Source organism: Bombina bombina, chromosome 7 (genome assembly GCF_027579735.1).
Source record: "Bombina bombina isolate aBomBom1 chromosome 7, aBomBom1.pri, whole genome shotgun sequence".
NCBI lineage: Eukaryota > Metazoa > Chordata > Amphibia > Anura > Bombinatoridae > Bombina > Bombina bombina.
Window position 1 is genome coordinate 189,470,763 of NC_069505.1, and position 25,285 is coordinate 189,496,047.

The 25,285-nt window shown below is 40.4% G+C and overlaps 1 protein-coding gene across 1 annotated transcript; it reads right to left on the reverse strand.

Moving 5' to 3' along the window:
• Positions 1-214: 214 nt before the first annotated feature.
• On the reverse strand, positions 215-14,154 carry LOC128635821 (uncharacterized). The gene is made up of 2 exons (XM_053688930.1): positions 13,185-14,154; positions 215-1,229 (listed from the first exon to the last, which is right to left on the reverse strand). The coding sequence occupies exons 1-2, from the start codon at positions 13,302-13,304 to the stop codon at positions 609-611; spliced, it is 741 nt and encodes a 246-aa protein (XP_053544905.1). The 5' UTR covers positions 13,305-14,154; the 3' UTR covers positions 215-608.
• Positions 14,155-25,285: the final 11,131 nt, after the last annotated feature.

The following is a 25,285-nucleotide window of genomic DNA, read 5'->3' on the forward strand; positions in this document are numbered from 1 at the left end:
TATCTAGAAGACCACTGAGCTCTTTTGTTGCCAAAACTGCAATTACCTTGCTATTAATGAAAACTCTTGTGGGGGAAAAAAAACTTTTTTTATGATTCTAATATTTTACATGTTCCAATTGTAAAGACAATAAAAGTACTTTATCTGTTACATGTTCATTTGTAAAATTGTTTTCAAAGCTATGTATTTTACCCCTATAGATAGTGTGCACACATTATTCTCAAATGGTGTGTATTTTATTGTAAGTTTGTTTAAAAAATATATTTATATATATATTTAAAAGTAAAAAAATTTCCACTGCTCCCAAAAGCATTGATCCCATGGGCTACTTCCATATGACCTCTAACTTGGCTGCATTCTTCTAAATGCATTTTTTCTTTTTTTATCAATTTATGTTCCCATGTGACAAACATTGTTTTATTTCCATAACCTTGCTGTTCTGCTAATGAAGTTTTATATTCAAAGTATAAATGCAATGTACATTGTATACATGCTATGGATTTCTCACTCCTCAAACTGATTATTTTACTTTTATGGCTCAAAACGTTTTTTTAGTTCTAAAACCTTGGGGAGACATTGTGAGTTAATATCTTCTGTAGTTTTTTGTCTTATAGACCCAATACTTGAGGAAGGATTTGGATTGCTATGAGTCTCTGTACACTCTGGGATGTATCCCTCCTAGACCCAGTCCACATCATTCTTGGGTCCAAGAATCTGTTCTGAGAGATTGCTGTGCGCACATTAGGGCCAGACGCATGGGGTGAATCATTTCTACAGGACTTAAACTGGTCACACATTTCCTTCATGACTCTCTTCTGCTGGTTAGGAGATTCTTCTCTGGTGGTGTTCTCCACTCTAATTACACAATTTGTTCTGGTTTCACATTCTTTCTCCACAGGTGTGAATGTTTTACACTCTGACGTCAGTGTGTTGACATTTGATCTTATGGACAGTAAGGGGATGTTTGGTGGTGTTTGTGTGCCATCTTGTGTGTTTGAAATATCTTCTGTGGTTGATGAAATTACGTCTTCTGACTGTGATGTGACTTCTGATGCTGGTGTTGCAACTTCTGAAGACAGTGTAGCAACTTCTGGGGTTAGTGATGTTGGAGACATTCTTGTGTAGTCCAAAGCTTCATCTTCCTTGTCCTCCTCCAAGTACCATTGGGTTGAATCTCTAGGCTGGCTGAGGCATAGGTTCTCATCACTTGGAGCATTTATTGGCTGAAACTTAAAGCAGAACAGTGTCAAACTACTACAATGGGTTCTCTGGTTTCTTTCATGTAATTGACAAGAGTCCATGAGCTAGTGACGTATGGGATATACAATCCTAGCAGGAGGGGCAAAGTTTCCCAAACCTTAAAATGCCTATAAATACACCCCTAAACACACACACAATTCAGTTTTACAAACGTTGCCTCCTATGGAGGTGGTGAAGTAAGTTTGTGCTTGATTTCTATGATTTCTTCTATGATAAGCGCGTCTAAGCATTCTGAAGCCCAATTTCTCTCAGAGTACAGTGTTTGTCAGAGGGATGTGAAGAGAGTATCACCTATTGATATCATGGTTTTCCTTGTGGGAAATCTTTTCAAAGGTTCTCTGATATCAGTCATAGGGATTCATCTCCTACCTCCCTTTTCAGATCAACAATATACTCTTATATACCATTACCTCTGCTGATACTTTTTCAGTACTGGTTTGGCTATCTGCTATATGTGGATATGTGGATGGGTGTCTTTTGGTAAGTATGTTTTTCTTATTTAAGACACTCTCAGCTATGGTTTGGCGCTTTATGTATTAATATAAAGTTTTAAATATATGTATTTTACTTATATTTGCTATGAGTTAGGTCTATGTATATTTGAAAAAAAGTCAGGTCTGTGTATATTTCCTTTTGCAGACTGTCAGTTTCATTTTGGGAAGCATGTTTAGGAAGTTATTTGTCTTACCTGGGGTATAGTCCTTTTTTCAAATTGACTGTTTTTTCTTTTGCAGGCAAAATTAGGCTCGCAAAGGCGCAAAATGCAGTTAATTATTGGGTCATTCTTGGTGCGAGAATTTTTTTGGGGCAAAAGTACGTCTTTGATGATGCAAGTTCATCATTTCCGGCCAGGTTTTCCTTGCACAAGGTTGTGTCTGTTATGACGAGAGTTGCGTCATTTCTGGATGTTGTTGGCGCCAACAAAAATTCAACTTCCTTTTGCGTCATGCGTCATACTTGGCGCCAAAAATAATTGTTTATTTTTCATCCCACTTCCTATATGCCTCTTGCCTTCTATATGCTCAGAGGGCTATGCTGTTTGCATTTTTTCCCATTCCTGAAACTGCCATATAAGGAAATTGCAAATTTTGCTTTAATGTTTTTTCTTTTACATTTTGCAAGATGTCTCAATCTGATCCTGTCTCAGAAGCAACTGTTGGAACCCTGCTGCCTGATCACAATTCTACCAAAGCTAAGTGTATCTGTTGTAAATTAGCTGAGATTATATCTCCAGCTGTAGTATGTAACAGTTGCCATGATAAGCTTTTGCATGCAGAACATGTTTCCATCAGTACTAGTACAGTTTCTGTTGTTCCTTCAACTTCTAATGTACATGATATCCCTGTTGATATGAAAATTATATTGCTGATGCGAAACAGAAGGCTTTGTCTTCTATTCTGCCTTCTAATAAACATAAAAGGTCTTTTAAAACTTCTCATATATTTGATGAAATTTCTAATGGCTGACAACATACTGAAATATCCTCCTCTGATGAGGATCTCTCTGATTCAGAAGATCCTACCTCAGACACTGACGCTGACAAATCTACTTATCTTTTCAAGATTGAGTATATTTGTTCTTTATTGAAAGAGGTGTTGGTTACTTTGGATATTGAGGAGTCTAGTCCTCTTGATATCAATACTAGTAAACGTTTAAATTCTGTTTATAAACCTCCCATGGTTACTCCTGAGGTTTTTCCAGTTCCTGGTGTGATTCCTAAGGAATGTATTAAGCCTGGTACTTCTTTCATTCCTTCTTCTAGGTTTAAAAAGTTGTACCCTTTGCCAATGGCTAGATTAGAGTTTTGGGGAAAAGTCCCCAAAGTTGAAGGAGCTATTGCCAAATGTACTACTAATCCTATGGAAGACAGTACTTCTTTTAAAGATCCTTTAGATAGGAAACTTGAATATTATCTAAAGAAAGCTTATTTATTTCCTTGCTATCTTCTCAGGTCTGCCATTGCTATGAATGATGTTGCTGCTGCATCAACCTTTTGGTTGGATAGCTTAGCGCAACAGGAAACAGATCCTGATTTGTCTAGCATTGTACATTTGATTCAACATGCTAATCATTTTATCTGTGATGCTATTTTTTATATCATCAAAATTGATGTTAAATCTATGTCTTTAGCTATTTTTGCTAGAAGAGCTTTATGGTTCAAATCTTGGAATGCTGACATGGTATCTAAGTCTAGATTACTATCTCTTTCTTTCCAAGGTAACAATTTATTTGGTTCTTCTTAGTTGAAATCAACTATTTCAACTATCACTGGAGGGAAGGGAGTTTTTTGCCTCAGGATAAAATATCTAAGGGTAAATCTAAAGCTTCTAATAGTTTTCGTTCTTTTCGAGAGAACAAGGAAATGAAAACCAATCCTTCCCCTAAAGACTCTGCTTCCAATTGGAAACCTTCTTCAAGTTGGAATAAATCCAAACCTTTTAAGAAACCAAAGCCAGCCCCCAAGTCTGCATGAAGGTGCGGCCCTCGATCCAATTCAGCTGATGGGGGGGTCAGATTGAAATTATTCCAAGACATTTGGGCAGATTCTGTTCAAAATCAGTGGATTCAGAGTATTGTCTCTCAAGAGTATCGAATAGGATTCAGAGGAAGACCTCCTGTGAGAAGATACTTTCTCTCTCATGTTCCAGCAAATCCAGTGAAGGCTTTCAGGGGTAATAATAGCAGCTTTCAGGGGTAATAATAGCAGTTCCGTTTCAGGAATAGGGTCTGGGTTTTTATTCAAATCTATTCATTGTCCCAATGAAAGAAAATTCATTCAGGCCAGTTCTGGATCTGAAGATTTTGAATCATTTTGTAAGAGTCCCAACTTTCAAGATGGTGACTATAAGGACTATTTTGCCTTTTGTTCATCAAGGTCATATATCCACGATAGACTTACAGGATGCATATTTTCACATTCAGATTTATCCAGATCATTATCGGCTTCTGAGATTCTCTTTTCTAGACAAGCATTACCAATTTGTCGCTCTTCCATTTGGCCTAGCAACAGCTCTAAGGATCTTTTTGAAGGTTCTCTGTGCCCTTCTATCTGTAATCAAAGGACAGGGTATTGCAGTGTTTCCTTATTTGGACGATATCTTGGTTCTAGCTCAGTCTTTGCATTTAGCTGAATCTCACACAAATCAACTAGTGTTGTTTCTTCAAAGGCATGGTTGGAGGATCAGTTTACTAAAGAGTTTCTTGATTCCTCAGACAAGGGTCACCTTTTTAGGTTTCCAGATAGATTCAGTGTCCATGACTCTGTCCTTAACAGACACGAGACAAATTAGATTGGTTTCAGCTTGTTGAAACCTTCAGTCACAATCATTCCCTTCAGTGGCTATATGCATGGAGGTTTTATGTCTCATGACTGCAGCATCGGACGCAATCCCCTTTGCTCGTTTTCACATGAGACCTCTACAGCTTTGTATGAAGAATCAATGGTGCAGGGATTATACTTGGATATCACAATTGATATACTTAAATCCAATCATTCAGCTCTATCTGACTTGTTGGTTAGACCATCATCTTTTAATTCAGGGGGCCTCTTTTGTTCATCCTACCTGGACTGTGATCACAACAGATGCAAGTCTTTCAGGTTGGGGAGCTGTCTGGGGATCTCTGACAGCACAATGGATTTGGAAACCTCAAGAGGCAAGGTTACCAATCAATATTTTAGAACTCTGTGCTATTTTCAGGGCTCTTCATGTTTGGCCTCTATTGAAGAGAGAATCATTCATTTGTTTTCAGATGGACAATATCACAACTGTGGCATGTCAATCATCAGGGTGGGACTCACAGTCTCCTAACTATGAAAGAAGTATCTCGGATACTTATTTGGGCAGAATCCAACTCTTGTCTTATTTCTTCGGTGCATATCCCAGGTGCAGACAATTGGGAAGCGGATTATCTCAGCCATCAGACCTTACATCCAGGGGAGTGGTCTCTCCATCCAGATGTATTTTGTAAGATTGTACAGATGTGGGGTCTTCCAGAAATAGATCTGATGGCTTCTCATCCAAACAATAAACTTCCAAGGTACCTGTCCAGGTCCAGGGATCCTCAGGCAGAGATGGTGGATGCTTTAGCAGTTCCTTGGTTTTACCAACCTGCTTTAATCTTTCCGCCTCTAATTCTTCTTCCAAAAGTGATCTCCAAGATCATTATGGAACAATTGTATGTGTTTCTAATAGTACCAGCGTGGTCTCACAGGTTTTGGTTTGCGGATCTTGTTCGGGTGTCCAGTTGCCAGCCTTGGCCACTTCCTCTAAGACCAGACCTTCTGTCTCAAGGGCCATTTTTCCATCAGGATCTCAAATCATTAAATTTGAAGGTATGGAAATTGAATGCTGAGTGCTTAGTCAGAGGTTTCTCTGACTCAGTGATTAATACTATGATCTTAAGTCTGTGTCATGGTGTTCTTCTCATGCATTTTCCTGGCATTCTTTTAGAATTCCTAGAATTTTACAGTTTCTTCGGGATGGTTTGGATAAAGGTTTGTCTGCAAGTACTTTAAAGGGACAAATCTCTGCTCTTTCTGTTTTATTTCCTAGAAAGATTACTAAGCTTCCTGATATTGACTGTTTTGTTGAGGCTTTGGTTCATATCAAGCCTGTTATTAAATCAATCTCTCCTCCTTGGAGTCTTAATTTGGTTTTTGAAGACTTTGTAGACTCCTCCTTTTGAGCCTATGCATGCTTTGGATATTAAACTACTTTCTTGGAAATTAATGTTTCTTTTGGCTATATCTTCAGCTAGAAGAGTTTCCGAATTGTCTGCTCTCTCTTTTGGGTCCCCTTTTCTGATTTTCCACCAGGATAAGGCTGTTTTGCGGTCTTCGTTTAAATTTCTTCCTAAGGTTGTGAATTCTAACAACATTAGTAGGGAAATTGTTGTTCCTTCCTTGTGTCCTAATTCCAAGAATGCTCTTGAAAGATCTTTGCTTTCTTTGGATGTTGTAAGAGCTTTGAAATATTATTTTGAAGCTACTAAAGATTTCAGGAAGACTTCTAGTCAATTTGTTGTCTTCTCTGGTTCTAGGAAAGGGCAGAAAGCTTGTACCATTTCTTTGGCATCTTGGTTGAAGCCTTCGATTCATAAAGCTTATATTTTTTTTTTGCATATATATATATATATATATATATATATATATATATATATATTTATATATATATATATATTAGAACACAGGAGAGCACTCTCACTTCTCAGTTTAACTGCCAGGGTGCTAGTATAAGATAAATAAATGTTACAAAAAATTTCACTCGCTGGTCTTTTCAAAACACACTTTTTCCCGTCTGAGGAAAGGGATATTTTGTCCCTGAAACGTCACTATTTTTTCACAGTAAAAAGTGTGTTTTGAAAAGACCAGTGAGTGCAAGTTTTTGTTACATATATATATATATATATATATATATATATATATATATATACAGTATATATATATATATATATATATATATATATATATATATATATATATATATATATATATATATATATATATATATATATATTTAAATGCAAATTTGGTTTAGCACACCTTACAAAAAGTTTATATACACATCTTTGGGAGTGCTGCCAATATGACCCAGTAATTACACAAACAAAAAGGTATTGGCGCACATCCATTTTCAAAAGTACAACCTATTTTTTTAACTGGGCCAGTCTTGGGGCACCTTGTAAATATGTATATATGTAAATGCTTTTCAATAGCAGTCACATGACTGAAAAAAAGGTTATTATTCTGAAACGGCACAAATTGAACCGTTGTAAACCGAGGGCCACCTGTATGTATGTATGTATGTATATATATATATATATATATGTATATATATATATATATGTGTGTGTATGTATGTGTATATATATATATATATATATATATGTGTATGTATATATATATATATATATATATATGTCATGGAATAGGTAGAGAAGAACAAAATCTTGTACAAAAAGACAGGGAATTCAGCACTCTTTTCAAAAAGCAAGGCTCTTTTTAAGAAATTATAAAGACAATCTTTAATTGTGAGTTAGTGACATTCTGCCCCGTGGGCACACCAAAAGTTCCTCAACATGTGAAATTCTAACAAAATTTACACAAGGTATGTTGGCAAGCAAGAACATATAAAAGTAAACATTCATTAAAGTAGATATAAATTCTACATTCAGAAACCTGACCGGTCAGGGATGGGCACATGTGCAGAGTAATGTCAAGCTGGTAAATAGGAGAGTTAACTAACCATCTACACCCTACTGCTCACAGAACCCCCAAGAAAGACAACTGGGAGGTATAACCTGGGCAGATATATAAAAAGTGGGATCTAAGAGATTAGATAAAGAACTCCTAGTCATATGTAAGTATCCTTGCGGATATAAACAACAACGTGCAATCAGCAAAAAGGAGCTAGTTGTAAAAAGAACAGTTACAAGCACGGAAGTATATAATAGGTGGAAGATTAGCTAGACTAACTACACCCTGCTGCACACAGTGCCCCCAATCATGGAGGTATATACTGGGCAGGTGTTAATTGGGATCTAAGTAGTTTAGAAATCAAACCCATATGAACGGCTAACCGGCTTACCAATAGCCCCAGGAGAGGGGGGGCACACTCCTCATCATCAGAATTTAAAAACAACCCAACAGCCCCAGCATCCAATTCAAACTCTTCCCCCTCTTCCATGGACCCATAATCTAAGTCCACAAGGAACTAACAACTCGATCAGGCCCACCCACACTGGAATGACCCACCTCAAGGGACCTGGGCTGTATCATCCCCTGACCGGATCGCTCAATCCCCACCCTGGCTCCACTAACTAACAAAGCCTGTCCAGTGGCCCATTCACCCTCCCTTTCACTATAACTATCTATCACCACCCCACAAAGGAAAAAGGAGGCCCACTAGGACCGTCATGTACACCCTCTCTAGCAATCCTCTCCCCTTCTGGATCAGGCCCATCCGGACTGTGGGCCACTCAACCAGTACCTCTTTTAGACTTAGTGGCCAGACCTGTAAAGGCCCTCTGCTCCGGAACACTGCCGCTCCTCCCCACTGATGACATCACCACCGTAGTTACAACCCGAGTTGAAGCACCATCAACAACCGCTGGATCAGCTGTCTTCCTAATGGCACCCAAACTGGACTTTCTTCCCCCAGCAGACCTCCGGCTCACTTCAGGACTGAGCTTTGATGGAGGCCTAGATCGCCTCATCAATTTCTTCCTGGCAACTGACTGCGCCACCACCGGATCGGACCCTGGAGCTCCTCTGCAGCCTCCCGGAGCCTCTTCAACAATTCCTCCACAGCAGCCATGACGCAGGCTGAGCAGGAAAGCAACGCAGTTAAAGATGCTTCTTCAAAAAATTTTAAGAAAAAACTGCTGGCTTTCCCGCTCACCCCCAAACTAAATAACCTCCCCGCTCCGCCCCTAGCTCCTCTTACACAGCCCCCCAGGCCTCTTCCTCCGTGGTCAAAGCTCCCTCCAGCTACGCTTTGCACTGCCTAGAGGAACCACTTCACCATCTTTGAGGGTGTTTAGGTGATATCACTTGAACCTATGACAACAGCAGCCACAGAGCTGAATAATAATAATAAAAAAACACAGGGGAACAACGTTTAAAACACGTCTGATCCCTGATCTGCCTATATAATCACGATTCGTAACCTGAAATATACAACGATAATAATTTTTAATCATATAAAACTGGTCTCACATAACAATACGGAAAAGGAGCCGCATTACAGACATAATACACAGTGGAAACATTGGCTATAATATAACCAATTGACATAGATAGGCAGAGAGACCATAACCAATGGCAATAAACGCACATGGTTTCCTCAGAAAGTAAACAAACCCTAAACCAACCGCAAAAAAGAGAATATGACATCATGCCCAATGAAAACAGCAAAATTACGGCTGTAGGGCAAATCTAAACAACTGAATTGAACAAACTGTTACCTAGACACCTACATAAATTTAGTAATGAAGCCTTTTTTGAAATATATTATCTACCAATACGACCTTTAAAAAAGTGTCCAACCTTCGGCAATAAGCCACGCCCCCAACTATGTGAAATGGCGCAAATTAGAACTATAAATTGACACCAGTAACAACCAGCCATTATTCTTGAGAAATGCCTTGAGGAGGTGTTGACTACAGATGGTAAGCATTATATCATTTCAACACACGTTTTTGTACTATCTACACTATTGTTTTTTTACCCTTTTAGGATACTGATAACTAAAAGACTAAGAAGCTAACAGGATCCAGGTTCAAGGCTCAAGGGTTCTCACCACCAGGGACAGGAGATTTTTAGTCTACCCACTGGGAGGCAACTAAGATCCATTGAGTAGATTCTTACCACTCGGACTGAAAAGGACTCTCACTGCCAGGAAACAAGCTCACTTTTTAATCAACTGTTTTAAATTCCCTATTGACTCTCAACAAACTCTATATAACTTCATATACACTATTTGCTCTCCTAGACTGAGTGTAACACACTAGTCTATCGGATTATATACCACGACTTTGCTTTTTACTTTTTCTTTCTTCTTTCTCGTGCACACATTTTTAAAAATTTTATTTTTATATTTTTTTTGCCACATTTTTACCCATTGGTGAACACCATATCAATTCACATTGACATTTTTGTATTTTGATTTGTTTCAGTTACACATTGTTTCATATTTTTGACACAATTTTTCACAACTGGCACACACAGAAGGTACCTCCAGCCACACCTTAAGGCATCAATACCAGAAACTTCTTCTGGAACCACTTATTCTTTAGGGGTTCTACCGCACTGCCTCTTTTGAAACAAACTTTAAACTGATCCTATCATTTTACAACCATACCTCTGCAATTACACCAGCACTGGTCTCCAGCCTAAAGTTGGACTTTCATCCTCATTTGATTTTATACCTTGATTTTATATATTGTATGCTAAATAATGTATGATTTTTTCTATTGTGGATCTACATTTTAATCTAATTTAATGTTTGCATATTTATGGTACCTTAATTCCGTATGTTGAATTAGGGAAGTTTGTAATTAAACTTGATTCTTAGTAGATCACTCTCCTCTATCAACACCTAGCCCACCCTGAGGAGCTCTGAACATACACACCCAGATTCTGCTCCTTTGTCAGAATCTGCTCCCTCTGACTGTGCATGCTCTGTATGATGTAATCGCACTTCACATATGTTAAAGGAATATGTGAAATGCGATTATGTCAATAAGCAACATGTGCACTCAGAGGGAATAATTTCTGACAAGGAAGTTGTGACGGATCTTGCTGCCGCTACGCATGAAATGTAATACTGTCCCACAAATTAAAAGTGCATATAACAAAGGGGCGGTGCTAACTCTTGAGCTATATGGACACACAATATAACAGCTCCGGCTAATTACATTTAAAAAGCAACTTTGGCAACTGTTCAAGCCCGAATACTACATCACTATCAAACATCCATAAGCCCAGGTAACCTAAAAAGCTACATTTGAATAGAGGAACAATAGATAGGCAGCGTCTCACTGTCCTGGTGCCTATATTGCTGACAGGAACTTTCAAGAGCGGCCATCTTCTAGCCTGTGTGGAAACTAGCGTGAAGAACGAGATTGGCTACAGGCCAATCTACTGCCTTCAATAGAGGTATATACTACATAATCATAATATGGAAGTGGCAGCATATATTATAGGGGAGATCAGCAACCTTTTAGAGGACTGCCGCACTATGTTTGAACACACACTCAAAATGGCGTCCCAATCGGCTGAAGTAACGTTAGAAGAACATGAAGCCCATAAATTCATCTCCATAGCTGTTTACAATAGTGGTGGCGCTCTGGGGCCCCAGCGCTTATCACCTACTCAAAATGACATAGAGAATATTATGGGAACAGAGTTTTCTAAAGCAGCAATTCAACTTGATGGACCGGATGCCGTAGTCACAATATCTGAGACAGAGAGTCTAATTACCCCATATACCACCTACGGAGCAGCTGTCAGAATATTCCACCCTGCTTATGCTAAAAACTTGTACCTGAGACACCTACAACAATGAAAAGTCGTCAATCAGTGATAGAGAAGAGATGCCTATCAAGAGACACTATCTGCTGGTATCCTGCAGTTGGCAATGAGATCGCTTTGAAGCATTCCCTCACAGTGACCAAGCTTGGGAACCGGGTGATATGGTCTCTACAGCATTGGTTAAGACACATCGTCCAGGAGTGCTGCAGGAGAGACTCGATGTTTTGCTGCTTGGAGTCAGTGTGCAAAACTAGAGTGGGCAGTGGGGTAGAATACCTTACCTCGTCTGAAAGTAACAATAATATCCTTTTTATAAAGTAACCTACATAGTTTGTTTTGCAACGGCTCACTCTCACCAGGAACTATTAATGAAGACAGCAATGTCAGAAGTCCCAGATCTTTAAATCTATATGAGACAACCTTGTTTCCAGTTAGATATCTAATGTTGATAACTTATATTCTGCACTTCAAATGTCTATACTGCAAATATGAAGGACCTCTAACTAGTCCTACATGGAGTCCAACCTATTATCGAGGGGTCTAACTGCGAAAGCACTAACATTTGTGTTGTGGCATAATAAATTATATGCAAAACAATACCAGTTACCCTACTTCTTATGTTTTCCATATGCAATTGTAAATATGTACTAGTTTGAACCTGAGTGTATACATAGATTGTGGTGACTGTTGTTATAAGAGAAAGTGATTATATTTAGTGACTATTTTATATGTCAATATAAACCTCTACAAATGTATATGAAGCAGTTTGGATGCTCAGTCTAACGCCGGGTCTGAGTAGTTAGATTTGATTGCCATTAATATTTAAGAGACACTAAAATTGTTTTTGAGTGCCCTATAATCCCTTATACTGACCCTTACATGTCTCCTCTTCTGAAGTATTTATATGCATTCAGTGCACTAAGCAACATTACTGGTCACCAATCTCAGTCTATACTTAATAAGATTTGGCCTCTAGAGTAGAGCAATATGTGCTTTCCTATAGTGCAGTTATTGAACTATTATTCTATAAACCATATATTTTTATTGGAGTTGTTTTATTAGTTATAAGAGGTTATCTACCTGATTTTTTCTCTCTTAGACTATCTCCTCCCCAATACACATAACTTGACCTAAACACCCAGCTGGTGCGTAGGGCCCATATATCCTGTAGCCACTCTATATTACTAAGGATACATCACATAAGAACAGATGAATAACACTCTGTTAATATATACCATAAATTTGTTTCTATAATCTCTCTGTCAACAATAGACCCCCCCCTTTTCTTTAAGGTTTACCCAGTAAACGAAGGAAAATATATCCATGGGAAATTCCTTATTACCTCCATAAAGGTTTTATTGCAGAAGCAATTGACTATATTATAAAGTGATCTAAAAGAAAGTATATATATATATATATATATATATATATATATATAATGTCCCTACCAAACATTACCCAAACGTAGAAGACTGAGTTATGGAATGTTGTAAAGGTGTTGGTTTGGCCCAAATATTATATTATTAGGCCACTGATCTTTGACTCACATCTCACCTATAGTGTGCAACAACATATTAGAATTTGCTTCTATCTCCAGCAGGGGGGCGCCGAGAGGCGACTGCTGAGGTGGATCATCTGTGATAATCTGCCTGGAGCATGAGACAGTGTCAGTCAGTCAGAGTGGGACATAAAATGTTTGTTTGTTTTTTATTGCCTGGCTCAGTTGACTTGCAGCAAATGGAACCCCGGACAATGCCTATTGAAGAGGGGTCACGTGACCGCACTCTAGGCTAAGGGAAGTGTCCTAGTGAGCCGTTGCTCACTTTCATCTTGGAGGCCAGAGAGGAACCTGTGAAGAAGAAGTGGCAGAAGTAAAGTTACGTTTACTCACCATGGAAGATATCCAGAAGATCCTGGGGACGGTGCAGGAGCTGTTGCGTTCCAGAGGAGTCGAATGGATCCAGAGGCGGCTGACGGTTGATGAGGATGACGTCGCGGGAGGTGCTGTCATGGCGGGTGGTGAAGTTTCGTTTGGTGTCAGGATAATGGTTCTTATTTCTCTGCACTGTCCCTTTAAAGCATCCTGCTCTCATTAACATCAACCTATTTAAGGCCCCTCCCAGCATTTTCACATTGCTTAGTATTGAAGTTTGTCTTAAACCTTAACCTGAGCCTGCTCTCTGTAAGATTTACCTTACTACTTCTGTTTGTTGGATTCCTCTACACCTGCTAGCTGGATTTTTGTTGTCATCCTCTCCTTCCTGCCTGCTTCTCCCTCAAGAAGATTCAGCTATTTCAAAAGCCTCATTCATACCTTTACCTCTAACTCAGTTTCCCCTGCAGCTCACCGGCCTTGGGATTCAATTTTCACTGAGCTCCACTTCCTCATGCTGTGACGTCATCAGCCAGCTGCTACTGAGCTTCCCTGCTCCCTCTGGCAAGTCGCCATTACAACCCGGTGTTTGCAACTATCATTATAACAGTCCTGTTAGGGGTAAGCCAGTCTCTGTATTTTACTTTGCTGCTATACTCTAAGATTAGTATCTCAGTTGCTGCTGTTATTTTTCTGTGACTTTTATTTTCATTCCCTCATATCCTGCTGTTTTACCATAACTCTGTACACAATAGCAATTGCTTATTTTTTTCCTATGATCATAGTACCATTTTTTCCTTGCTTATTTATTTTTTCCTTCATTAATGGTAAAATCTCAGGTTTATCTGAGCATATCCCTGCTGCATTTACTTTCTCACAGTGACTACCCAGACACATGTGGCAGCCATAGGGAATATGCTCAATTACTGCCTGTATATTAAAACATTGCAATAAGGAATAAGGTTTTACATAGCTGCCTAACTCCTAATCTTTGTTTTACCTTATCACTCTGTTGCAAACAACCATACAATTTTTATTGTTTTTTTCATTCCCAGCAGTTGTGGTCCAAATAACTAAGCTGCACACATTTTTTTCTTTCTTAGCTGTGCCTGACATAATACTAAGCCCAAAACTATGGACCCAGCTGGAATGAACGCACATGTGCAAAATATCATACAGAGGGTTGATTTATTAACTGAAGCTGTTAATTCTCTGAAAACAGAAAATGATACTTTAAAAGCTTATATCAGGGATGTGGTTGATAAGAGAGTACCTATATTAGAACCACAGGTTAGTACACCAGAAAAATTTAGTGGTGAGAGATCTGAGTATAGAGATTTCAAGAATGCTTGTTTGCTTATGTTCTCCCTTAAACCTCATACCTATCCCACTGATAGAGCAAGGGTACTCACAGTTATATCCTATTTGAGAGGTGAGCCCCGCACATGGGCCAACACTTACTTCGAGAATAACGATGATATACTTAATTCGTTGGAAAGTTTTTTTTCTGCTATGGGTCAGCTATATGAGGATCCATATAAACAGCTTACTGCTGAAACTGCAATGCGAGGCTTGAAACAAAAGAAAAGAGTAGTTGAAGATTACATTGCCGAATTTAAAAAATGGGCGAAAGACACTCAATGGAATGACCTTTCACTGAGAAATCAGTTTAGATTAGGCCTTTCAGAAGGAATTAAGGATGAGTTGTCTAGATCTGAACTACCACATACTCTTGAGGCTTTAATGTCACTTAGCATAACTATAGACAGAAGACTGAGAGAGAGACAGCAGGAGAGATCATTTCATGAATATCCTGCAAAGAAACAAAATACACCCAGCCCCAGCAAATCAACTGCTGAACCTATGGATATAGGTTTTATAAAGGGACCATTAACCCCTGAGGAGAAGATCCGACGAAGGGTTAATAACCTCTGTTTATACTGTGCTTCAGACAAACACACTGTCAGGGACTGTCCTTCCCTCCTGAAACAAAACAAGGGTAAGATGTATAAAGAACCTTTTTGTTGTACCACTCAGGATCATGCTCTCCCTTACCTAAATTTATCTCTTCTTTTACAGTGGGAGTCACATCGAATCAACGCTCCCGCGATTATTGACTCAGGAGCTACAGCATCTTACATAGATACTGTATTCACTAAATTCAATAAAATTCCACTTGTGCAAAAAAGGTCTCCTGTGTTATTACGTGGAATAGATGGTAATCCAATCACATCAGGTCCAGTTAAATATCAAACAATACCCTTACTTGTTGTTACCCAAGACCACCATAGGGAGTATTTGTCATTTGATGTAATATCATCCCCTATTTCACCCATAGTTCTCGGTATAAACTGGCTCCGAATTCATAATCCTGAAGTAAATTGGTCTACCTCAACAGTCACATTTAATTCTACATTCTGCTCTACTACTTGTTTCCCAGCTACTATTTTGCAAACCACTGAATCCAATGAGACAATTCAAATTCCTGAGGTTTATAAGGATTATGCAGATGTATTCAGCAAAACCCAGTGCGACAATCTTCCTCCTCACAGGAAGTATGATTGTCCTATTGAGATCATACCTGGCTCTGAGATCCCCACGGGTCATATTTACCCACTCTCAAACCCAGAGTTAATACACCTTAAATCTTACTTAGATGAAAATCTAAAGAAAGGTTTCATCCGTCCCTCCACCTCTCCAGCTAGTGCTGGGATTTTTTTTGTTAAAAATAAGGATGGCTCATTAAGGCCAATCGTAGACTACAGACAACTAAATAAAATTACAGTAAAAAACAGATATCCTTTACCCCTCATCCCGGAGTTAATTGAAAGGTTGGAGGGAGCAAAATTTTTCACAAAATTGGACTTAAGAGGAGCCTATAATCTCATCCGAATTAGATCGGGAGATGAGTGGCTCACGGCGTTTCGAACAAGATACGGATTGTTCGAATACGTCGTGATGCCTTTTGGGCTCTGCAACGCGCCCGCAACTTTCCAGCACTTAATTAATGACATTTTTAGGGACATATTAGATGTCTTTATTGTCATCTATCTGGATGATATTTTAATTTATTCCAAGACCTATCAGGAACACATTTCCCATGTTAGACAAGTTTTATCAAGGCTCAGAGGTAACCACTTGTATGCTAAGGCTGAGAAATGCCTGTTCAATTCACAGACCATATCCTTTCTGGGATATGAAATTTCTCCTTCAGGTATCCATATGGAACAAAAAAAGGTTGATGCAGTTTTAAATTGGCCCATACCAACAACTAAACGTCAAGTTCAGTCCTTCATGGGTTTTGCGAATTTCTACCGCAAATTTATTAAAAATTTCTCCAAACTTGCTCTTCCTTTAACTGTTCTAACAAAAAATAATTCACATTTCACGTGGACTAAAGAAGCACAATCCGCTTTTGATTTGTTCAAACAAAAGTTCACTTCAGCACCAATACTCCGTTTTCCTGACCCTAATCTACAATTTGTTCTTGAGGTGGACGCCTCAAATTCTGCTATTGGCGCTGTTCTCTCTCAAAGAGAAAACCTGTCAAAACCTTTACATCCTGTGGCTTTTTACTCCAAGACTTTGAATAGTGCGGAACAAAACTATCCTATTGGTGACAAAGAACTCTTAGCCATAAAACTCTCCCTGGAACACTGGCGACACCTCCTTGAAGGTACTTCCATTCCTACACTCATCTATACAGATCATAGGAACCTGCAGTACTTGAAGGCCACTAGAACCTTGTGAGCAAGACAGGTTCGCTGGAATCTCTTTTTCTCTCGTTTTAATTTCCTCATCACATACCATCCTGCTGGAAAGAACCAAAAAGCCGACGCACTATCCCGGTTACCCACAAATCTTCCACATCAAACGACTGACCAATCCATCATACCAAAAGAAAAATTCATTTCTTTTACTCTTGAAGTCTCATCTAACCTTAAAAAGGAACAGTTGGCCGACTCTACAAAGCCATTACACCTTCTTCAACTTAATACTCAAGGACTTTATTCTCATGATTCAAAGATATATGTTCCACCTTCCCTCAGACTCATTCTCCTTCAATCTGTACATGATTCACCTCTAGCTGGTCATCCAGGTATCCATAAAACTCTGGATCTAGTAAAAAGAGATTACTGGTGGCCTCATATGGCAACTCAAGTTAAGGACTATATAAACTCTTGTCTTAATTGTACCATTTCAAAAAGGGATAAACACTCTCCCTATGGGTTGCTTTTGCCTTTGCCTACTCCAAAGAATCCATGGTCTGAGATTGCTTTAGACTTTATTGTAGATTTGCCAGTCTCTTCAAAGAATACCACCATCCTTGTCGTTGTAGATCTCTTCACGAAGATGTGCCATTTCATCCCCTTCTCCAAACTTCCTACCGCTTTGGAGACAGTACATTTGCTTCTAAAACATATTGTTAAGTATCATGGACTTCCCACTTCAATCCTCAGTGATCGTGGCAGTCAATTTTCTAGCAGACTATGGTACCATTTCTGTAAAACTTTATCTGTTGAGAGAAAGTTGACTACTGCTTACCACCCGCAATGTAATGGTCAAACTGAACGTTGTAACCAGTGGTTGGAACAATTTTTAAGACTCTTCTGTTCCTCTCAACAACATCTTTGGAGTGACTTCCTGCATTACGCTGAATTTTGTTACAACAACACTATTCATTCCACTACTGGTCAAACTCCCTTCTTCGCAAACTACGGTTTTCACCCCAAGTTTCACATCCTACCATCTTCTACTGTTCCAGTATCTAGTATATCAGATTTGTCTAATTCCATCTCTTCCAACTTTAAAACCATCGAGTCCAACATCATAGCAGCAAAACAACTCCAGAAACAGTATCATGATCGCCGCAGAACTCCACCTCCAGTCTACACCAAAGGTGATCTAGTCTGGCTATCCACCAAACACCTAAGTTTGAAAACCCCTTCGAAAAAACTTTCTCCTTTGTTCATTGGTCCATACCCTGTTGAACTTGTCATTAATGCCAATGCTGTCCGGCTTAAATTACCCGATAATTTAAGAGTTCATCCCACATTCCATGTATCCCTTCTCAAACCCTATAAGGATCTCAGGGATTTCTCTTTACAAACGTCTCTTCCACCTATTTCTCTCGACCCTGAAATGGAGTATGAAGTTCACTCAATCCTGGATTCCCGTTTCCGTAGGGGACGTATTGAATATCTTGTTCGTTGGAAGGGTTTCTCTACAGATGATGATTCCTGGGAACCAGCTACCAACATATCCGCTCCTCGTTTGATATCTCATTTCCACCAAAGACATCCGGATCGTCCTGGGCCTTGAGCCTCTGGAGTGGCTCCTTGGAGGGGGGATTCTGTCAGGATAATGGTTCTTATTTCTCTGCACTGTCCCTTTAAAGCATCCTGCTCTCATTAACATCAACCTATTTAAGGCCCCTCCCAGCATTTTCACATTGCTTAGTATTGAAGTTTGTCTTAAACCTTAACCTGAGCCTGCTCTCTGTAAGATTTACCTTACTACTTCTGTTTGTTGGATTCCTCTACACCTGCTAGCTGGATTTTTGTTGTCATCCTCTCCTTCCTGCCTGCTTCTCCCTCAAGAAGATTCAGCTATTTCAAAAGCCTCATTCATACCTTTACCTCTAACTCAGTTTCCCCTGCAGCTCACCGGCCTTGGGATTCAATTTTCACTGAGCTCCACTTCCTCATGCTGTGACGTCATCAGCCAGCTGCTACTGAGCTTCCCTGCTCCCTCTGGCAAGTCGCCATTACAACCCGGTGTTTGCAACTATCATTATAACAGTCCTGTTAGGGGTAAGCCAGTCTCTGTATTTTACTTTGCTGCTATACTCTAAGATTAGTATCTCAGTTGCTGCTGTTATTTTTCTGTGACTTTTATTTTCATTCCCTCATATCCTGCTGTTTTACCATAACTCTGTACACAATAGCAATTGCTTATTTTTTTCCTATGATCATAGTACCATTTTTTCCTTGCTTATTTATTTTTTCCTTCATTAATGGTAAAATCTCAGGTTTATCTGAGCATATCCCTGCTGCATTTACTTTCTCACAGTGACTACCCAGACACATGTGGCAGCCATAGGGAATATGCTCAATTACTGCCTGTATATTAAAACATTGCAATAAGGAATAAGGTTTTACATAGCTGCCTAACTCCTAATCTTTGTTTTACCTTATCACTCTGTTGCAAACAACCATACAATTTTTATTGTTTTTTTCATTCCCAGCAGTTGTGGTCCAAATAACTAAGCTGCACACATTTTTTTCTTTCTTAGCTGTGCCTGACATTTGGTGAGTCCAGGCCTATCCGCCAGAAAGGCTCAGTCCATCCATTGGAAGAAGACAGGACTCTGGGAACAGGAAGAAGAGGTCGTCAAAGGCTCCAGTTTCACGAGGACGGACCATCCAACGGGCGGTGCAGGTCGGCACTGTGGTGGAAGCAGTTGAAGGAGGCAGCAGTCGTCGGACTGGGACCGGTAACATCAGCAGGCAGGAGGCATCACGGTCACCGTCACAGGCGACCCGGAAAGGTATTTTCTCTTCTTTTTCAGGTCCCAGGGTCGATACCGGAGATGGTGTGGAGGAGGCTGAGGCGGCTATGGGGTCAATGGAGGAAGATCCTAACGAGGATACCTCAGATAACATTTTGGCGCCAATTATGGATCCGGATATGGCCTGTTTAGGCCTGGGTAATTTTCGGGAGCAGGAGCTGGTAACGGCTTCTACTCCCTGTGTTATCATCAGGGGGTAGGATGCACATAAGGAAGGACGGGGAATCATTTTTAATAAAGGAGCAGTTTTCGGCTCCTAGGCCTATGGATAAAGTTAGGAATGTTTCAGAGGGCCTTAGTGCCTCGAGGCGGTGTTTTAACACTGATACCTCAAACGGTCACTCATTTTGAGGAGGGAGCTGGAGCAGCACACACTGAGGGCATGGATGCTAGTTTAGATTTTTCTGCAAAAAGAAAAAATGGTGGGAGTCAGTTTAGTTATCATAAGGGAGGTAGAAGGGAGAGCAGAAGCTCTGGTAGGTTAGGTGACAGCGGGGACAGGGAATGCAAAGGGGTTGCCTCTAGGCATTTTAATGTATCCTTTTCTCCAGATTCTGTTCAAACAAAGCGGCATTCAACAGGGAGAAGTGCTGGCAAGGCTGGTTCGCCGTGCAGGAGGATAGTGATTCCCTATGGCTGGAAGAGCATTACAGCGATTTTGCTGAATAGAAGGAGCAGCAAGCTTCAACATCTGGACCTGTGGCATCTGACCAGGTAGGGGGTATGGAGGGTTTAACACAGCTACTTATTACCCCTTATTTAAAAGGGGGTAAATAAGGGTATAGATTTGGGCTCCATGCTTAACGTGGAACCTGGGTGTAAGGAACCTAGGGGTAATGTGAGTTTAGTTAGGGATTTTACTAGAGATAATCTAGCAGCAAAGGTTTCCAGTTTAGCTAACAAGGGTTATGCATCCTCTCAGTCTCAGGCTCAAAAGGAAAGGAGGAAGCAAGAAAGCAGTTGCAGGACACCTGTGTCACGGCGTCGGGTTAGATCCCGTTCGCCCATAAAATACCATAGAAATCAGGAAACAGCAGAAACTTCAGTTTGGGGAAGATTGGATAGGCAGTCAAGGGAGAAGGGGAGATCCAGAAGGTCTAGAACCCCTGAGAGGAGAAGATACAGAGAGGAAGAGAGTTTGAGACAGGGTTCTGATTTTGAGCAACCAGATACGTGGAAGGAAGCGGTTACGACAAGAGAGGCAGATAAGGTCCCTAGCAAGTCAGGTGAGAGTATCGGTATTTGTTTATTGCCTAATGAGAGCATTTCTGGGGATGTTAGGTGTGATTCTGTGTTGAAAGGTCTTAAAGAACTGGTCACTCAGCTTGAGGGCAGCTATCAGCCTAGCCTTAGCTGTCCTTTGGGTCCTTTCATGGTCTGGGTATCCCAGAATGTGGCATCTGGGGGTGGTCCCCTGGATCGGCCTAGTTCAGTGTTGTCGGGTAATTCTGGTACGGGCGGGCAGTTGGTTGTTTCTGATCAGGCGTTTAGGTGTCCGTGCTTATGTTCGGTCGGTCCTTTGGGTATCCATCTATCTAAAGAGGTAAAACAAAAATTTGGAGACGGGAGTTTGTGGAAATTTTTTCTCTTCTACCAGTCGATCAATTTTTTTATATTAAAGATGATTCAAAAGGTGAATCTCTTAAAAAAGAAGAGGATGAGCGGAAGAGAAGGTTCAGGAAATTGCCTAAGACCTTGTCTAATTGGTCAAAAGCATTTTGCATTTTAGCCAGTGTTGTGGGGGAAAAGAACCCGGAGGTTTGCTCTTCCCTTTTTTGCTACTTGGACGAGATTGCTGGCGCTTGCTGTACGTACAGCGGGTTAGCATGCTGGAAATATGATGAGCAATTTCATCAGCGTATGGCGGTTCATCCCAAGATGAGGTGGGATGATAGGGACCTGGGGATTTGGCTGGAACTTACGACTCCTTTAAGATCTGGTCAGCCCTTTCGTGGGGCTGGGGGTGGAAGCAGTGTTCCCTCCCCAGCATCGTCGGCTGTGGCCCTTAGAAAAGGGCTTTGTTTCCAATTTAACGAAGGGGTATGAAAGTTTGGCACCTCTTGTAAATATAAGCACGAGTGCTCCTTCTGCGGCAGAATTCATTCTGGCGCCAAGTGTTTTAGAAAAGCAAAATCCTTCTCGAAAGGAGATGGTGTTCAGAGTCAAGATGCCAGTGAGAGTAGGAAGGATGGCGCCTTGGTCAAAATTGTACGATAGACGCCGGGGTAAAGCAACGGATGCGGAATTATTGCTTAATGGTTTTAGTGATGATTTTCGTATCCCCTTTATTGATGGTATTGAATCTGTTTTTTCAGGTAATTTAAAGTCTGCGGTTGATTTTCCTGACGTTGTGGCTGAAAAAATCCAAAAGGAAGTTTCATTGGGAAGAATGGTGGGTCCTTTCTCTGATCCCCCGTTTGACAATTTTAGGGTATCTCCCTTGGGGGTGGTCCCCAAGAAGGTCCCAAATCAGTTCAGGTTCATTCATCATTTGTCTTTTCCGAAAGGTTTTTCGGTAAATGATGGTATTGATCCCGAGATGGCCACTGTCAGATATGCTTCTTTAGACAGAGCTTTGGATTTGGTCAGGAATTCTGGGTGTAATGCTTTGTTGGGTAAGGTGGATATTGAATCCGCATTCAGGCTTCTCCCTATTCACCCTTCATGCCACCATTTGTTGGGCTGTTTTTTCAATGGTTCCTTTTTCGTAGACTTATGTTTGCCTATGGGCTGCTCTATTTCTTGTTCATTGTTCGAGAAGTTTAGCTGTTTTGTTGAATGGGTAGTCAAGCAGATTTCTGGTATTTCATCAGTTATCCATTATTTGGATGACTTCCTTTTTGTGGGTCCTCCAGGGCAGGATGTGTGTCAAATCCTCATGGATTCTTTTTTCTTGGTAGCCAGAAAGCTTGGTATTCCTGTTGCCGTCAAGAAAACGGAGGGCCCTTCATCCGTCATTAATTTCCTGGGTATTTGTATTGATTCAGTTCGGATGGAATGCAGACTTCCCGATGATAAGGTTAGGGATTTAGTTTGTACGATTGATAGGGCCTTGGTCAGGAAAAAATTGTCCTTAAGAGAAATTCAATCTCTGGTAGGAAAACTGAATTTTGCCTGTCGGGGTGAAGATCCCTCACTTTAGAATTCATGTTTCTTCACAGTTGAAGGAAGATTTAAGAGTTTGGAGATCTTTCCTGAATGTGTTCAATGGAAGGTCTTTAATTCAAACTGCTGAGATTTCGAACAGTGAATTACATCTTTTTACGGATGCTTCGGTTGCTCACGGTTTCGGTGCGTTGTTTGGCGTAATATGGCCACTCTCTCCTTTTTGTTCAAACTTCTGGGGTGGATTGATGTGACAAATGTTGGTATTCGAATGGCGGTTAGAAGTTTGGTCCAGGGTATAATATCGGTTGATAGAAGACAACCTTTGTTTTTTTCAGTGTTGGAGAGGTTAGTAGTTTCTCTTCCTGAGGATTGTTTTTCGAGTTTTGAGGTTTTATTATTTTGTTCGACCTTTTCACTAGCCTTTTTTGGAGCTTTTCGTGTTTCTGAATTGGTAGCGGCAAATCGTTGGAGTTATGGTGGTTTGCGTCATCAGGACGTGGTAGTGAATCTTCATGAAGTCCTTTTATGGCTAAGAAAGTAAAAAACTGATCAGTTGGGAAAAGGTTTTTGGGTGAGTTTATCTGAGATTAGTGGGGTGTGCTGCCCTGTTACTGCAGTTAGGGAGTTTTTATTTGTTTGTAATGGTATTGTTGGTGTCCCCCTTTTGGTTCATGAAGATGGTTCATCCCTGTCTCGTTTTCAATTTGAGTCCATTATGAAAAAAGCTTTGAAAGTGATTGGTGTGGATGGGAGAGATTTTGGTTGCCACTCTTTCAGGATTGGTGCGGCAACGAGTTTGGGCCTGAGCGATAGTGTGGTTAAAAAGATTGAGAGATGGAAATCTGACTGTTTTAAATTATATATTAGGCCTGATTTAGTATGATAGTATTTTTGTTTTTTAGGAGCCCCGCTTCACTGCTGGATTGTGGGACATTCATATGTATATTGGGCGAGAAAAGCAGCTTCTGTGAAAGACTCAGGTACTTAACTTAACTGTCTGTCCAATCAAGTTTTGATTAAATGGTTTGGGATTCGGGGTATGGGACAGGTTGTCAGCAAAGCAAGATTATTTCATCCTCCTGATATTTTAGTTATTCATGCTGGAGGGAATGACTTGGGTTTTGGGACAGGTTGTCAGCAAAGCAAGATTATTTCATCCTCCTGATATTTTAGTTGTTCATGCTGGAGGGAATGACTTGGGTTTTATGGCTCAAAAATAATTAATTGAGATAATTAAACGTGACGTGGGTAGGTTAAAACAATTGTTTCCACATATTATAATTGTTTGGTCTGACATTGAATGCCGTTTATCTTGGAGGTCAGCTTTGGATGTCAAGAGGTTGGATTCTTCTCGGAAAAAGGTAAATAGAACGATTACTAGCTTTGTATCCAGGGTGGGTGGTTTTGGTATTCGTCACGTTGAATTTGAAGGGGAATCAGGTAAATGTTTCTTCCTTAAGGATGGGGTGCACCTTAACAAAATAGGGCTCCACTTGTTTAATTTTAATCTTAGCGAAGGGGTGAAAAAAGCCTTAGCCCTGTGGGTTTGTGCTCGAAGCTAGTTTGAGCAGTGCGGGGTGCTAGCCTTAAAGTTTAATTAATTATTGCGGGTACCTCCTCATGTATGGGGAGAGGTTATGGCTGTGGGCGGCGTGCCTGGCAGAGCGCCAGTGGAAGGCACATGATGTTGAGTGGGGCAAGCACTTTTAAGTGAAGTTTAGTTGTTTTAAAGTTTTAACTTCATTTAATTTAATAAATGCAGGCTGCAACATATTTTCACCCATTTCCTGTGTCTTTATTATCATGTACTTGAAATGCCTAGATGTGAGGTCAATGGAACCCCGGATAATGCCTATTGAAGAGGGGTCACGTGACCGCACTCTAGGCTAAGGGGCGTGTCCTAGTGAGCTGTTGCTCACTTTCATCTTGGAGGCCGGAGAGGAACCTGTGAAGAAGAAGCGGCCCTCCCTCCCTCCCTCCCTCCCTCCCTCCCTAGTTGATGTGGTTGTCGCAGCTGTTGCAGGGTGCTAGCCTTAAAGTTTAACTAATTATTGCGGGTACCTCCTCATGTATGGGGAGAGGTTTTGGCTGTGGGTGTGCCTGCCAGAGCGCCAGTGGAAGGCATGTGATGTTGAGTGGGGCAAGCACTTTTAAGTGAAGTTTAGTTGTTTTAAAGTTTTAACTTCATTTAATTTAATTTAATAAATGTGGGCTGCTGCCTTTTTCACCCATTTCCTGTGTCTGTGTCTTTATTATCATGTACTTGAAATGCCTAGATGTGAGGTCACTGTTATTTCCTGCTAGTGCTACATGATGGCTTATTGTCTGCCGCTATGGGAATGAAAGAATGTGGGCATGTAGTGTGGAACTCACTTGTGCAGCTGCGCTGCCTGCTGCCTGGCTTGCTGCTTAAGTCTACTAAGAGGAAAATCGTGCGGGA